The sequence below is a fragment of the Propithecus coquereli genome, unplaced genomic scaffold (assembly GCF_000956105.1).
Source record: "Propithecus coquereli isolate 6110/MARCELLA unplaced genomic scaffold, Pcoq_1.0 Scaffold438, whole genome shotgun sequence".
In the NCBI taxonomy this organism is placed as follows: domain Eukaryota; kingdom Metazoa; phylum Chordata; class Mammalia; order Primates; family Indriidae; genus Propithecus; species Propithecus coquereli.
Window position 1 is genome coordinate 1453060 of NW_012150152.1, and position 16598 is coordinate 1469657.

At 60.3% G+C, this 16598-nt stretch overlaps 1 protein-coding gene across 4 annotated transcripts; it reads left to right on the forward strand.

Annotated features, from left to right (window-relative positions):
- Window positions 1-495: 495 nt before the first annotated feature.
- JAK3 (Janus kinase 3) lies at window positions 496-14964 on the forward strand. Of its 4 annotated transcripts, none has more exons than XM_012654011.1 (24): window positions 496-622; window positions 2876-3072; window positions 3485-3608; window positions 3863-3974; window positions 4158-4303; window positions 4665-4962; window positions 5275-5397; window positions 5468-5625; window positions 6049-6160; window positions 6403-6589; window positions 7147-7268; window positions 7477-7608; window positions 8079-8163; window positions 8861-8988; window positions 9708-9840; window positions 9918-10069; window positions 10216-10366; window positions 11352-11491; window positions 11562-11751; window positions 12172-12296; window positions 12466-12638; window positions 13101-13218; window positions 13449-13559; window positions 14483-14964. In XM_012654011.1, exons 2-24 carry the CDS (start codon window positions 2889-2891, stop codon window positions 14588-14590), a joined length of 3312 nt encoding a protein of 1103 aa, XP_012509465.1. In that variant the 5' UTR covers window positions 496-622; window positions 2876-2888; the 3' UTR covers window positions 14591-14964. The 4 variants fall into 4 exon arrangements, with proteins under 4 accessions (XP_012509465.1, XP_012509466.1, XP_012509467.1 ...); XM_012654012.1 differs by having other exon boundaries at window positions 5567-5625; XM_012654013.1 differs by lacking the exon at window positions 14483-14964 and having other exon boundaries at window positions 12530-12638; window positions 13449-13529.
- Window positions 14965-16598: the final 1634 nt, after the last annotated feature.

A 16598-nucleotide genomic window follows, 5' to 3' on the forward strand; every position in this document is an offset into this window, starting at 1 on the left:
TCCTGTCTCAGGTGTCGCCTGCTCCGTCACCCTGGCTTTCTTCGTTACCCGGGATGATTCGAGTCGCTCATTCCTTAACTGTGTCCAGGGCAAGCTGGGCTGCCTGGTTTTCTAGGATGGCACAGGAAACATGTGTCATTATCTCTGCCAAAGTCTTAAGGGAGAAATACCTCAAAGGGAACTTGACTTTTGTCTGGGCACCTTCCCTGCCTCCTTCCCGCGCAGAGCCAGCCCTTCCCTGCGTGTAGAGCTAGTTCCACCGGTGCCCACCCCACACATGCTGCACAGAGGTAAACTGAGGCAACAGGGGCTGATGAGACCTCCGTGTGACCTGGGTCCTTCTCTGTGCTGTCATCCTTTCCTTCCTTTCCTTGGGTCTGGGGTCTCCAGCAGCCTGTCCGTGCAGGGCCGCCACTGCAGAGGCTTCTGGAACTTTCTGCCCCTCCCTGGCTGGGCCTTTTCACCTCCCCACCCCCGTCCCCCACAGGACTCTGACTTTCGGTAAGTGACAGTGGTTCAGGAAACCAAGGGGCCCACACAGGAAGGAGCGCAGTGGGACTTTCCTCTCGCTGCCTCCCGGCTCTGCTGTCCTGTCGTCGGGCCCAGGGTCCCCACCTGCCAGGTAGGAGCTGATGGTGCCACATGGCTCTGGCCAGGCACTGGGGGTGGACACTAGCTGGTGGCGGGTTCTACAAAGGCAAAGGCGAGGTCGTTTTCCAGGCCAGCGAGGAAGGTTGCCAGGCAGCCGAGACCTGGGACTCGTCTCCCGCGAATGCTACCCTCTCTGGGCCTCGGCTTCCTCCTGCACAAAAGCAGACTCGGAATTCCCAGCCCCTCTGGCCCTGGATGGGCCTTGCGCATGCGCGACGGCGGAGGGCGACCCCTGGGCTCAAAGTTCCCAGCTCTGACAGTGCAAGCCCCGGGGCGAAGGACAGGGAGCCCACCCACCCCGGGATGCAGGACTTAGGGTGTTAGAAACAGGGCTGTCTTATAGACAAACTAAGGCTTAGAGAAAAATTAAGAAAAACATTTTTTTTAAAGGAGGCGTTTTCTGGGCCCAAACACCACCTCTGACTTTTTCCCTTTCTATTTTTTTCCCCTCCTCTACTCTGAAGGAATTTTCACTTTCGGTATTCAAAACGTCATGTTTCTTTAAGATTTATTTTGGGGCCGGGCGCTGTGGCTCCACCTGTAGTCCCCGCTGCGCGGGAGGCCGAGGCGGGGGCGCGGAGCCGGTTCCAGGCGGCAGTGAGCTGCGATGGCGCCTCTGGGAGAACAAAGAGGCAAAACCAGGCAACATCAGCTCGGGTGCTAGAACCACAACCGGGCGCCTCTGATGGGGGCCCCCTGTTCCTGGGGGCTGGGGATGTTCTGATTCTTGGTCTGGGCACTAGCGACCCCGCGGTGTCACTTTGGGAATGTCATCTTCCGCACGACTTCCCTTCTCAGGGTAATCACTACGCCCCCGTGCCCAGTGCCCTTCCCGTCTGGTTGAACAGGCGTTCCTTGAGCGCTCACAGCGATTATTCGAGATTAAACCCACTGAGACTTGGGGCCTGGGCTGGGCTCAGCAAACCACCTCACTGGAACTAGTGGGGAGTCAGCCCATGTCACTACTGGGAAAGCTGAGTCCCAGGGGTCCTCGCTCTGCGGGGGCCAAATGGCCCAAATACGACGGGGCTGGGATTTAAACCCAGAGCCTGGGGTCGTCACCCACCCCCAGCAGGAGGCTCCTAGGCTGGGTGCACCTCATTAATGCTGCTCCCCACCTCACCCGGGGGGCGTTATTTTGGAACATAGTTTTTCCTTTCCTCCCTTCTCCCTCCCCTCTTTCCCTTCCCCCTCCCCCCTCCCCTCCTCTCCCCTTTCCCCTCCTTTCCCCTTTCTCCTTGCCTCCCCTCTTCTCTTTTCTGTTGTTGTCTCTGTCGCCCAGGCTAGAGTGCAGTGGCATGATCACAGCTCACTGAAGCCTCGAACTCCTGGCCTCAAGCCATCCTCCTGCCGCAGCCTCCCGAAGTGCTGGGATTACGGGTGTGTGCCTCCCACCCACCAGGAACATAGTCTTTTTTACCCAACATTGTCTTTGGACCTTCTTCATTCAGGTCCATTTGAGCGACCTGCTTCCTCTCTCTGGGCTCGAAGCCCCACCCCTTGCCTCACCCAGCTGGGGGTCCGGAGCTCCGAGGGCCCCCCAGGGAGAGAAAGCTGGCGGTTGGGAGGTGTGGGGGGGGCTGGAAAGCAGGGGGGAGGTTTCCTGCTGTGGGGGCTTAGAGCGGCCAAGGAAGATGCTGTGGGGGCGGGGCTGAGTGGCGCAGTAGGGGAGGCAGTGAGAGACAGAGAGAGACTCCTGTTGGTGTAGTCACCGGACTGGACCCACCCCCGGGGCGTGCACGACATTAGGTGCAGAATTTCCAGCCCCAGCCTCAGATGGGCTTGAGGCCCCAAGACCCACAGAGAACAACAAATCCTTGTGGGTACAGCCAGCACCCATTCTGGCAAATCTGTACATCTGTGATCAATTGCTCATGCCTGCTGGGGGGCACAGGCTAGGCCAGTGGGGGGGAGATGTGGAGGCTGCAGGTTGATTGGAGATGTCTGCCCTGGGCATGACAAATATAGGGGGTGTTAGTTCACACAAATCCAGGAGTGAATGTCCTCCAGCCCCCAGCATGGCACTTACCCGGGGGTAATGGCTGCCCGCCCACTGTGCACACTCACTCCCTCTCCAGATTCTATTTCTTCTCATGTCTGACTTTCTGTCCCTGTGTGTCTCTGTTCCACTATCCCCTCCTCTTTCTCCAGCAGTCCCCTTCCCCACCCCAGAAGCCTTGTCCTTCTGGCTGGGACTGAGGGGCTGCCTCTCTCCGTGCCCCAGGCAGGTTGCAATCATGGCGCCTCCGAGTGAGGAGACACCCCTGATTCCTCAGCGCTCCTGCAGCCTCTCATCCTCAGAGGCTGGCGCCCTGCACGTGCTGCTGCCTGCTCGGGGCCCTGGGCCACCCCAGCGCCTATCTTTCTCCTTTGGGGACCACTTGGCTGAGGAGCTGTGTGTGCAGGCTGCCAAGGCCAGCGGTGAGTGTGTCCCTGGAGGACTCAGCCAGAGGGAAGTATAGGGCTGTGGGGGGCCCAGATTGGGAGCTGAAATCATTACATGCAGGTGTCAGCACCGGAGCTGGGGCTTTGGGGCAGGAGTAGGAGTTTGACAGTGGAGAAGGGTGCACAGGGTGGGCACCTGAGGCAGAGAGAATGGCCTGGGCAAAGACTCAGAGGTGTGATGGCACAGGAGCGCAAGAGCTGGTCACCTCTGGAGACAGAATGTGCAGTGGCTTCTCTCCTGAGAGCAATGGGGCGGGGCAGAGTGTGTGTGAGCAGGGGTAAGACACAGTGTCAGAGCCCCAGGTGAGGTTGCATGGGGGTGACCCTGGCAGCCCTGCGGGGGACAGATGGGGTGACTCAGGAGGGAGCTGATAGAACTGTCCCTTAGGTATCCTGCCTGTGTACCACTCCCTGTTTGCCCTGGCCACGGAGGACTTGTCCTGCTGGTTCCCCCCGAGCCACATCTTCTCTGTGGAGGACGCGGGCACTCAAGTCCTGCTCTACAGGCTCCGGTAGGAAGTGCTGTCCAGACCCCAGGGATCGTGCAATTTTATCATCTCCTTGCACCTCGAGGTGCCCCCGACCCAGAGAGGGTCTGATCATTGCCCATTTCACAGAAGAAACTAAGACCAGAGAGGGTGGGTCGCTTGCCCAAGGTCACACAGCAAATTAATGGCACAACCTGGGCTCTGTAAGTCCTAAGCAGAGTCTGCTACCTGCCACATACCCTCACTCCTGCTGAGGTGGGTTCTCTCCTCTCTCATAGCTTTTACTTCCCCAACTGGTTTGGGCTGGAGAAGTGCCACCGCTTCGGGCTACGCAAGGATTTGGCCAGCGCCATCCTTGACCTGCCAGTCCTGGAGCACCTCTTTGCCCAGGTGGGGGTCTACGTGGGGCTCCACCCAGGGATAGGGGTCTTCCGGGCAACCTTAGGGCTAGCGATTGGGTGGCGGGCCTCAGGCGACACTCCCTGTGGTAGCCCAGGATTGGGGGTCTGCAGGGCAGCATCAGGGTTTGTGGTTGGGTGGCCTTGGCTGACACTTCCTGTGGCTGGCCCCCAGCACCGCAGTGACCTACTGAGCGGGCACCTCCCTGTAGGCCTCAGCCTCAAGGAGCAGGGTGAGTGTCTCAGCCTGGCTGTGCTGGACCTGGCCCGGATGGCCTGTGAGCAGGCCCAGCGGCCAGCGGAGCTGCTAAAGACCGTCAGGTGAGGACCTCCGGGCTGCGAGGTCTGGCCTCTGCCTGGGAATGAGCAAACGTGGGCTCCACGGGGGCACCAGCCCCCCCACCCCCGGCCATGGGACTCCCCTACAAGCCTGCAGCGTGTCCCTGTGACCCAGGACCTCCCGTGCACCCAGCCCCCCACTGAAGCTCCGACAGGACGGAGGCCCACCTCCTGCAGCGGAAAGGCCTGCAGGGTCCCCGTTCAAACCCATGGGTGCTCACGGCCCTCCCCACCTGAGGTCCTGTCCCCATGCGTGTCCCTGAACGAGTCCGTGTGTGCCTCCTGGCCCCACTGAGACCGCACTCCAGCCCCTCGGCTAAAGCCCGTCTCCCCCACCCCGCAGCTACAAGGCCTGCCTGCCCCCCAGCCTGCGCGACATGATCCAGGGCCTGAGCTTCGTCACGCGGAAGCGCATTCGCAGGACCGTGCGCCGGGCCCTGTGCCGCGTGGCCGCCTGCCAGGCAGACCGGCACTCGCTCATGGCCAAGTACATCCTGGACCTGGAGCGGCTGGATCCAGCGGGGGGGCCGGCCGAGACCTTCCGCGTGGGGCTCCCGGGGGCCTCCGGGGGCCAGGACGGGCTGGGGCTGCTCCGCGTGGCTGGTGGCAGCGGCGTCGCCTGGGGCCCGGGAGAAGACCAGGTGCTGGCGGGCGGGCGCCAAGCCTGGACAACGTGGGGGGCGGGGACCTACAGGGAGGGGCAGGGGAGTGGGCGGGGCCAAGAGGGAGGGGTGGGAAGGGGCGGAGACTGGGGAGCGGGAGGGGTCAGTGGGGTGGGGGTGGGGCTGAGCGAGGGGACGGGCGTGGCTTAGAAGGAGGTGCCTGGGCGCGTGGGCGGGGCTGAGGGAGGGGTGGGGATGGGGACGGGCGTGGCTGAGAGGGGCGGGGCTCCTAGGCCTGGGTGCGTGGGGTGGCGCTGGCCCCCCTGCCCCAGCGCTCCCCCTCTTTCCCAGGCCTTCCAGCCTTTCTGCGACTTTCCAGAGATCGTAGACATTAGCATCAAGCAGGCTCCGCGCGTTGGTCCAGCCGGGGAGCACCGCCTGGTCACCGTCACCAGGACAGACAACCAGATCCTGGTGGGTGCGGGACCCCGAGGGCGGGGACGCTGGACGGGGTGCACGGGGCGCTGAGGCTGGACCCTTGTAGGAGGCTGAGTTCCCGGGGCTGCCGGAGGCGCTGTCCTTCGTGGCGCTCGTGGACGGCTACTTCCGGCTGACCACGGACTCCCGGCACTTCTTCTGCAAGGAGGTGGCCCCACCGCGGCTGCTGGAAGAGGTGGCCGAGCAGTGCCACGGCCCCATCACGTAAGGACCCCCCATGCCTGTCCTCCGTGGCCACTCTGGGATCATTCCCCTTCTGGACGTCTCAGCGTCCTCACCTTCCAGGAGCCCTGGACAGGGGTTGCGTGCTCACGGCGCGCCTGGTGCGTAATCAGTGCGCAGTGAGGCTGCGTCTCCCTCCTGCTGCGCAGGGCGCCACTCTCCTCCCTCTGGCCCTTGGGGCCCCAGGGCCACTCCTGGACATGCACGAGTCACCCAGCGTCACCCACGGCCTCTTATTTAATCTCCCGGGGAGAGGCCAAGACTTTCGGCTGGTTTTATAGATTATGGAGGGTCGTTACCTGGCAAGGACCCCAGAGCTCCAGAGGGACCAGAACTTGAACCCAGGTCTCTCTGTCGCTCTCCGTCTTTCGCTGTCCCCTCTGTTCCCTCCACCTTTCTCCGCAGTCTTGATTTCGCCGTCCACAAGCTCAAGGCTGCAGGCTCACGGCCCGGCTCCTACGTTCTCCGCCGCAGCCCGCAGGACTTCGACAGCTTCCTCCTCACCGTCTGTGTCCAGGTCGGTACGTTGCGAGGGCGGAGGAGGGCTGCCTGGAGGAGATGACATTGGTGTTGAGACCTGAAAGATGTGTCAGCATTTGGTCCCTGAGGAAGGGGAGGGAAAAGATATTCCCAGGGAAGGGAACAAAGGGAAAAGCATGTGCAAAGGTCCGGAGCTTGGAAAGAACTTGCAGTGCTTTAGAAAGGGAGTGAGGGGGAGGGAGCTGTCCGCTCCCACTCAGGGACCGCTCCCCTCTGCAGACCTCCCTGGGCCCTGACTACAAGGGCTGCCTTATCCGGCGAGACCCTCCCGGAACCTTCTCCCTGGTCGACCTTGGCCAGCCCCACAGCAGTCTTCGAGAGCTCCTGGCGGCTTGCTGGCATGGTGGGCTGCACGTCGATGGGGTGGCACTGACCCTCACCTCCTGCTGCACCCCCAGACCCAAAGGTGAGCCCGCCCCCTCTCCTGAGCTGAGCAATTGATGTGGGGCCCTGACTTTCTATGTCGGCGACAGCTCCTGTGTGATGGCAAGTGGCAGAAACTGCAGGTCAAGGTGGTTTAGGAAAGGAAAGGGGATTTGTTGGCTCGTGGGTTAGAGTGTGACCTGCAGGTATGGCTCGATCCAGGAGCACCTACAGCTCAGTCATGTCACCAGCACTTTGTCTCCATCTCGCTCTGTTCCTCTGGGTGAATTTCACTCTCAGACAAACCCCTTCCATGAGACAATTCTGAAGTGTGGGTTCTCTGGAATTTCCGAGCCCTGGTGGCGCCACAGTGTCACCTGCTTCTTGACGCCTCCTGCAGGGATCCTTCCCTCCCTGTCTCATGTCCCTAACACCTATTGGGGCTTCCTGGAGTCTCCTTTCAAATAAACCATGTGCCCTGGGGTCCTCACCTCAGGGTCAGCTTCTGGGGGCACCAAAACTCTGGCAAGGAGTGAGCTGACCCTTGGGGACTTTTCACCTCTGACCTCTGGTGTTTTCTCCCCCATCCTGTGGTCATAGAAAAGTCCAACCTGATTGTGGTCCGGAGTGGTTGCAGCCCCCCCACGTCGTCTCCTGTTCATCCCCAACGCCAGCTGAGTCAGATGACATTTCACAAGATCCCTGCCGACAGCCTGCAGTGGGTAAGGGGTCCCAGTGCCTCAGCGTGGGGTGCAGAGACGCGGGTCCATGTCTGTGCAGCCTCAGACATATGCCACAGCCCTCCGCTGCCTCTGTCTCCCCATGTGTAAAATGGGGCCAGTGCCTGTGTCTCGCTTGGGCCAGGGCCAGGGGCTGGGATGCTGCAGGAACCCCCTCAGTGGCATCTCTTGATGTCGCCTCACCCACCAGCATGAGAACCTGGGCCATGGGTCCTTCACCAAGATTTACCGGGGTTGTCGCCACGAGGCTGTGGACGGCGAGGCCCGAGACACGGAGGTGCTGTTGAAGGTGCTGGATGCCAAGCACAAGGACTGCACGGAGGTGAGCGGCGGGGACCAGCGCTTCTGGGCGAGGACTGGCTGGAGGCCGGCTCGCGGATTCGGAGACATTTGAAAACACACAGAGTCTTGAAGCAACAGAAGTGTGGCCACCACCTCGCTGAGCCTGGACTGTGAAAGGATCGGGGAATGTAGATGCAAACGGGAAATACGCCAGTTAGAGGGAACGGCCTGTGCGAAGGCTGAGCCCGACAGGTTTAAGGAACACGGAGGGGCAGTTGGCCTGAGAGGAGGGAGCACGGAGGAGGCGAGTAATATGGCTGAAGGCAGCAGGAGGGGTTGGACCACACAGGGGAAGGCTCAGCCCTTCTCTACCCCCAAATCTCCCACTTATATGTGAGAGACTTGAGGTAGACTATAGTGGGACTTCCATCCAATGTAAGAAAATCATGGCGGGGAGTCGCGTGCGCTAATGTCACACTCTGCATCTTCCTTCCCTCCCAACCTCCCCAGTCATTCCTGGAAGCCGCGAGCTTGATGAGCCAAGTGTCCTACCAGCATCTCGTGTTGCTCCACGGCGTGTGCATGGCTGGAGACAGTGAGACCCCCGCACCCCGCCCCTGCCGCACCCAAGCCCGGCTGCTCCTCCCGCCTGTGCTCTGAGCCTCCAAGTGGTGGCACCAACAATACACTGAGCCCAGCCTGGATGGGACCCAGTGTCCCCCGGGGCCCATGGACCTGTCCTCACGCCTCTCACTGATCACTCCGTGGGCGACAACTCCAGGTCCCCACCAATACCCAGCCCCAGAGTTCTCTCAAGTCGGACAACTTGGGTTTCCAATCTCACTCCATGGCTTCGCAGGGGCGTGTAACCTTTCTAAGCCTTGATTTCGGCGGTTTCAGTCGAGCAGTTATTATATTTCCTGGGAGCCCAGTACGTGCCAGGGGCTGGGCGCAGCGGGGCGCGAAGAGAACAGGCAGCACAGGGCGCTGTGGGCGGTCAGAGCGGCGGCTGGCCCAGCCTGGGGCGCAGGCAAGGCTTTGGGTAGGCCAGGACGCGGGAAAGGCAAGGTCAAGTGTGAATTAGGGAAGGGAAGGAAGAGGGTGTTTCAGGCAGAGGACGCAGGATGTGCAAAGCGTTGGAAGTGAGATCCAGGGAGGCCTTAGCACCTTCCAGGCATTGCAGGCAAATAATTCAGAGGCGGGAGGTGGGAAGAGGTGGGTGGAGTGGGGCAGAGCCTGCTGACCACAGTGCAGTTCCGCCTCCCCATGCTGCCGCTCCCTGACACCACCAGGCACCATGGTGCAGGAATTCGTACACCTCGGAGCCATAGACACGTATCTGCGCAAGCGTGGCCACCTGGTGCCAGCCAGCTGGAAGCTGCAGGTGACCAAACAGCTGGCCTATGCCCTCAACTATCTGGTGAGTGCTCCTCCACCCGCTCCACCCTCCATTTGCAGGGAAGGTGTCCTCTGGGTGGAGGGGGAATTAGGAATGGGCTCTGTAGCATGGTTAGGAGTTTGGCAAGAGTACAGGGGGAGGGCGTTTTAGGCTGAGGGAGCAGCATGTGTGCAGGCCGAGAACTGTGAGTGTACTAGAAGGGGACAACTGGTCATTCGTGTATGTCATTCGGGAGTAGCGAGTGATGGAGCTGGACAGGGGGAAGGTTTCCTAAAAGAGGGAACACTGGAGTTGGGGCCTTGATGGTTGAATAGGAGTTCATCGAGAAGAGAAAGGAAGGAGGGCATGTCAGGCTGAGGAACAGCCTGAACAAAGGCCTGCAGGCTAGATAGCGTGTTGCACATCTTGGGACCCAACAGGCAGTTCGGTGGGCAGGAGACCAAGGTGGGGGCTGTAGAAGAGAAGCTTATGGGAAGACTGAGCGAGGGCCTCAGATGCCAGGCTGAGGAGATTTGACTTTGTCCCAAAGGCAGTGGGGATCCAAAGGGTGGGGGCGATGTTTGGGATGGGAAGGGACACAGATCAGCATAAGGTAAGACAGCGTGCTAGGAGTCTAGGGAGGATGCTGGAGCTTTTTTGAGCAGTCCCAGGTGGGCTTTGAAGGATGTATAAGAGTTTTCCAAACAGACTATTCATTCATTAAACCCTCCTTGGCATTTCCCTATGCTTGGCCCGCTTAGGAGGACAAAGGCCTTCCCCATGGCAATGTCTCAGCTCGGAAGGTGCTCCTGGCTCGGGAGGGGGCTGATGGGAGCCCACCCTTCATCAAGCTGAATGACCCTGGGGTCAGCCCCACAGTGCTAAGCCTGGAGAGTAAGCGCCTAGAGGTGAAGGAGGGAGGGGCCTATCCGGGCACAGAAGTGGATTTCTGACCCCATCCCGCCCCTCAGTGCTCGCCGACAGGATCCCTTGGGTGGCCCCCGAGTGTCTCCAGGAAGCCCAGACACTTGGCTTGGAAGCTGACAAGTGGGGCTTCGGTGCCACGGTCTGGGAGGTGTTTAGTGGGGTCGCCATGCCCATCAGCGCCCTGGATCCTGCCAAGGTTAGAGCTCTCCACTCGGCTTTGGTCTTGAGAACCTCTGTTTTGACAGAAGAGTGGATGAAGCCCAGTTTGGGGGAGGTTGGGTAGGTCTTGTGGGGCCTCCTGAGGGTCTGTTGGGGGTGACCAGCCCCTCCTCCTGCCCTCAGAAACTCCAGTTTTACGAGCAACGGAAGCAGCTGCCGGCCCCCAAGTGGACAGAGCTGGCCCTGCTGATCCGACAGTGCATGGCCTACGAGCCCGGCCAGAGGCCCTCCTTCAGAGCCGTCATCCGTGACCTCAACAGTCTCATCACTTCAGGTGCCCCCTGGGCCAGGCAGGGTGGGCAGGGCTGCCATGTCCTGTTGGGCCCAGTGGGAGGAGTGTGTTTTGCACCCAGAACCCACCCTGTGTGCCTGTCAAGACTGGGGTGGTTGGTGATTGTAACAGCCAGTGTGAGCTGTGACAGATGCGGTAACAAACAGGCCCCTTGGCTGAAGGTTCAACACGATGACATGATGATATTTAGTTTAGTTTTTTTTTTTTTTTTTTTTTTGAGACAGACTCTTGCTCTGTCACCCAGGCCTGGAGTGCAGTGGCATGATCAGAGCTGACTGCAGCCTCAAACTCCTGGGCTCAAGTGATTCTCCTGCCTCAGTCTCCCAAGTAGTTGGGACTACAGGCGTGTGTCACCACACCGGCTAATTTATAAATTTTTTCTGGAGAAAGGGTCTTGATATGTTGCCCAGGCTGGCCTTGTACTCCTGGCTTCAAATGATCCTCCCGCCTCGGCCTCCCAAAGTGCTGGGATTACAGGTGTGAGCCACCACGCCCAGCCTGATATTTAGTTCTTATTTGATGAAGGTGTCCATGTCCGCAGGAACCTCTCACTTTGTGGCTCCACCCACCCCGTAGCCTTGGGTCCCTGTTGGATCCTCTGCAGATAAGAGAGAGTATGGAGGGCCCCATGCTAGGTTTCCATGGGTCAAGGGGGCACCCAGCATGTCTCACTCATCAGCCTGATCTCAGTGATGTGACCACACCTCCTAGCAGTGAAACCCAGGAAATGGGCTCTCACCATGTCCTCCCAACTCCATAGCCATGTGGAGTTGCACAGGGTGTGCACTGCACAAGGAGTCTGCCTTTGCCCAGAGGGTACCTTTTCCCCACGAGGTACCCTTTTACTTGCAGTGGCCCTGCCATAATGCACAGAGAGGTTAAGTGTGCTGAGTGAGATTTCACAGCAAGGCTCAGGAGCGGGGCCCAGGATGAGATGGGCTGCTCACCACTCCCCATGCCCCCGCAGATTATGAGCTCCTCTCAGACCCCACACCTGGTGCCCTGGCGCCCCGAGATGGGCTGTGGAATGGTGCCCAGCTCTATGCCTGCCAGGACCCCACCATCTTCGAGGAGAGACACCTGAAGTACATCTCGCAGCTGGGCAAGGTGAGGTGGGCTGGGCCGGGTGGGCAGGGCAGCACCCAGGCACATGGACACCAGCCCCGCCATCACCCAGGGCAACTTTGGCAGCGTGGAGCTGTGCCGCTACGACCCACTGGGAGACAACACAGGCGCCCTGGTGGCTGTGAAGCAGCTGCAGCACAGTGGGCCAGACCAGCAGAGGGACTTCCAGCGAGAGATCCAGATCCTCAAAGCCATGCACAGTGACTTCATCGTCAAGTACCGTGGTGTCAGCTATGGCCCCGGTGAGCACCTCCCAGATGGATGAACCAGCGCCTGGTGGTGCCTCCTGCAGTGCCGTTTCGGGTGGGCTGGGACCATCAGGGATGCTGTTAACATACTTGTTTATCCACATTCAGAAGGGACATGGGTTCAAATCCTGACTCCACTTCTTACCACCTGGGCAACCTTGAGCAGGCAGTTTAAACCTCTCTGAGACTCAGTTTCCCTGGCTGAAAAGTGGGTTCATGTGATATTTAAACGAAGCAGTGTATGTTGTAGAAGATGCTTAAGAGATACCATCAAGAAGTGTCATTGTCCACGTCCCCATTTTACAGACAGCAACACTGAGATCTGTAGGGATACAAGGTGCCACCGTGAATGGGGGGAAGAATGAGGGGAGCAGTCAGGGCTGGGCCCTCAGTGACACCTCCCGCCTCCTCCAGGCCGCCAGAGCCTGCGGCTGGTCATGGAATACCTGCCCAGCGGCTGCCTGCGCGACTTCCTGCAGCGGCACCGCTTGCGCCTGGACGCCAGCCGGCTCCTCCTCTACGCCTCGCAGATCTGCAAGGTGCGGGGCTTGCTGTGGGGTGGCAGAGTGGTGGAGGGTGGGTCTGGGCAGGGCAAGGCTTCGGGTCTGGGCCGGGGTTGGGGCTTGGGCTTAGATGCCAAGTCAGGCTTGGGGTCCCCGCCGGATCGTCCCGGGGTCCCTCTGCATGCTCACCCCGCGCGGCGCGCAGGGCATGGAGTACCTGGGCTCCCGCCGCTGCGTGCACCGTGACCTGGCCGCCCGGAACATCCTAGTGGAGAGCGAGGCGCACGTCAAGATCGCCGACTTCGGCCTGGCCAAGCTGCTGCCGCTCGACAAAGACTACTACGTGGTCCGCGAGCCCGGCCAGAGCCCCATCTTCTGGTGGGGACCCACGCGGGGGCCCTGCTCCTTCCCCCACGTCTCGGCCCCGCCTCCAGCCTTAGCCCCGCCCTTTCCCAGCTCCGGCCCCTCCCCCTCATCCTGTCTAGCCCCGCCCAGCGTCCTGGCCACGCCCCTCTGCCCTGGCTCCACCCCAGCCCCGCCCCAGCCTTAGCCCCGCCCTTTCCCAGCTCCGGCCCTCCCCTCATTTGCCTAGCCCCGCCCAGAGTTCTGGGTCCGCGCCCTCCATCCTTCCTGGCTCCACCTCAGCTCCGCCCCCAGCGCTGGCCCCGCCTCCCAGGCATGTCACAGGGGCTGAGAACCCACCCATTCCACAGCTGGGGTAACTGAGCCCCTGGGGCTGGGAACTACCATCTCACAGCTGACCGGTGCCCCATTCCGAGGCAGCCCCTTCCTGTCCTTTGCCCCACCATCGCGTTTCAAGACCCTCCCGTCCCGCGCCAGGTACGCCCCCGAATCCCTCTCGGACAACATCTTCTCCCGTCAGTCAGACGTCTGGAGCTTCGGGGTCGTCCTGTACGAGCTCTTCACCTACAGCGACAAAAGCTGCAGCCCCTCAGCCGTGAGTCCAGGCACGCTGCACCCCTGGCCTCCTGCTCCCCAGCCCCTTCGTGGCCACTCTCTACCTGTCCGCGCCTGCGTCCCTCTTTAGCTTGGGGTCCCCCGGGTCCCAGCATCGCAGGCCTCGGTGGGGAGGACCCTCCTTCGCCATGCCGACCCCCACCACTGGCAGCCCCGCCCCCTGCATCATGGGGACCCCTCCCCCACCACGGTGCTCTCCCTTGGCCCCAGGAGTTCCTGCGGATGATGGGTTGTGAGCGAGATGCCCCTGCCCTCTGTCGCCTCCTGGAACTGCTGGAGGAGGGTCAGAGGCTGCCAGCGCCTCCTGCCTGCCCTGCTGAGGTGAGCACTGCAGGGCCAGCCTCAGTTTCCCAACCCGTAGATTCGGCTGGAGTCTCAGGCCAGCCAGCTGGCCCTTCTCTCTGGGCCTCTCGGCTGCCCTGTCTCTTGACTGCGAGTGTGAGGCCCAACGTGATACTGGCTCGACCTGGCCGCTTTTTCATCGTGTGATATGTCAGTGACGCTTTTGGAGCCTCAGTTTACCCATTTCCACAGTGGGAATTATAATGCCTTACAGGGTGGGGGAAGATCAGACTAGTTAATGCCTATGGTTGCTCAGCTCAGAGCCCTGCACACAGTTGGCGCTCTGTAAGTGGTGGTGACGCTTAGGGTTGATAATCGTGACTTTTGTGGAAGTGTCTGTCACGCAGCTGGTCATTCATACATCAACCCACTCAGTCCTGTCGTGGGCGCTGGGGACCTAGCAGGGGAGACAAGAGATACTAGCCTGTCTTCCCATAACCAGCGGTGGCTAGTAAGAACATTCTGGTAGTGACAGGTGACTTGAAAGAGAGGAGCAGGGGGAGGGTGGAGTGGGGTGACTGAAGAGGGCCTCGCAGGGGGTGATGCCTGAAGGAGGAGGAGGAGCCCGCCCATGAATAAAGCCAGGAGGAGGCATTCCCAGTGGAGGACACAGTAGGTGCAAAGGCCCTGAGGTGGGAATGAACTTGGTGCCTTTAACTCACGGTGAGATGGAAGCAGGTGTGGCTGCGTGGAACAAGTAGCAGGGGGTGGTGTGGTTGGAGGGAAGTGATGGAGGGAAGGGTTGAGATTTTGTTGATTTTGTTCTAAGATCCATAGGGAGCCATGGGAGGTTGTGGAGCAGAGATGGGATGGAATCTCATTTATGTTTTAAAACCTGTGAATGGGAGTCATGTCCTTCCGACGGCTCAGGCATGACCCCATTTTCTTCCCCCGCCCCGCAGGTTCACGAACTCATGAAGCTGTGCTGGGCCCCTAGCCCCCAGGACCGGCCGTCATTCAGTGCCCTGGGCCCCCAGCTGGAGGCGCTGTGGGGCGGAAGCCGGGGGTAGCAGCTGGCTGTGAGACCCAGGTCTTTCCTGCTCATCTGGAGGGCAAACCCCACGCCCTGTCATTTTTATAGCTCCTGCACACAAACCTCTGGATTCGGTCTTTACTAACTGGCTGTGTGTGTGACCTTAGGCAGGGAAGTGCCCCTCTCTGGCCTCAGGCCTCATGAGGGTCCCCTGCTTGAGGGACACCCCCATGTGGCAAATGACATTGCATTTGGGGGGCTCCCTTGGCTTGTGGAGCAGCTTGGTGGCCTTTGGAATTTGTAAAGATTCAAGACAGGTGGGCCAGTGGGACCTCCTGGGCCCTGGCCAAGCCCCTCCCATTGTCCCATCCCCCTGAGTTTTTTTTCTTTTCCTTCGTTTTTTTTTTTTTTTAAAGAGACAAGATCTCACTATGTTGCCCAGTCTGGCTTCCAACTCCTGGGCTCAGGCAATCCTCCCACCACAGCCTCCCAAGTAGCTGGGACAACAGACCTGAGCCACTGCACCTGGCTTGGAGTCTCCTGTCTTATTTCCGATAGGGACATTAATATAGCTTTAAGTATATGACATCAGACTTCTGCCCTCTCTCTCTTTCCCCGGAGGAAGCCAAGGACAAGAGCAGTTGTAGGGGTTGGGACTTTGCTCTTTGGGGGAGCCCATGTGTCTGTTTGGGATCCCGTGCAACCCGGCCCTTTTTGTCCTGCCCCTCCGAGAGTCACAAAGCGATGGCACAGAGCCTGATGGGAGCTTCCCGAACAGCCAAGGCAATGACAGACATTCCAGGCAGAGGGAATAGCAAGTCCAGGGTAAGGAGGCTCAGAGGAAGGAGGTTGACAGCCCAGGTGTTGGAGCCCAGGGTTTTGCCGCTTACACGCGTGCTGGTGGGCACGTTGCTTTCCCTCTCTGGGGTCTCAGGTCTCTCCCCAGTAAAATGGGCAGAGCGTGCTCCTTGGCTGTGCAGAGTCAACTTCCTGAGGCTGGTGCGAGGCATCCTGTGAGGCTAAGCTCCCACTGCCCCTTCTCACCTGCCTGCAAAACTTTTCTGCCACTTTTGCCTCCCTGGAAAACTCTTATTTGTCTCTCAAAACCCCAGCTGTCACATCCTTGCAGCCTTCCCACCACTGTCCCAGCCCTGTCCTTTCCTCCAGCCCAACTCTGACCCTGGGGCTGGGGCAGTGTCTGTGTCCAGCTCTGTCCTCCTTGACTTGGGGGCTTCTTGGGGGCTGGGCTGAGGCCTCAGCACAGGGTGGACACAGATGGGGCTCTGGGAGCGTTTGTTGACGGAATAAAGAAATTCAGTGGAAAAGATGGTTTGTTGCTGGATTTGGGGCGATGGGGAGCGTCACGGGGTCTGTGAGCAAGTGGGATGGGTTAGGGCTAGAGGCTGAGACCTCTTGGGCGTCCCCGTGGGGGCCTCAGGGCAGGCGGGGGGAGGAAGGACAGCTGGGTGGAGCCTTGGCTGGGGCCCTCGAGGACAGACCGCCTCCCCCCAGCCCCAGCTGTTGGCCTTGGCTCCAGCCTGGGGGTGCTAATTGCTCTTTGTGGGTGGAAGGAACAAGCTGTTCTGGGGGATTGGAGGGCAAGGCCAGGCTGGGGGAGGGGACCAACATCACTGAGGCCAGGCCAGGCCCCGCCGCACCCCGCCTGCGCGAGACACACAGAGACAGACGGAAGCCGAGAGAGATGAAGGTGGAGAGAAACTCAGAGACAGAGAGAGACAGAGATCTCTGTCCCTGTTCTTTGACCCCCAGAAAGGACCCTGATTTGGTGGAAAGTGGGAAGGGGCTGCTCTGGGGTCTGTCCCAGGTTCTTCCCTGCGTTGGGTCGAGTATCCTCCCCTCTCTCAGCCTCAGTTTCCCACCTTGGTAAAACAGAGCGGTAAGTCCCCCCTAGACAACCAAGCTGTCGCCAGGCAGGTGGTCAGCAAACAAATTCTGCTCTGCTTGGGGCCGCCCGCCTCTGCCCGGCCTGAGGAGACCCCAGACCTGGTGTCAGGCGCCTTCGCCAGACCTGGGCTCTGCTCAGC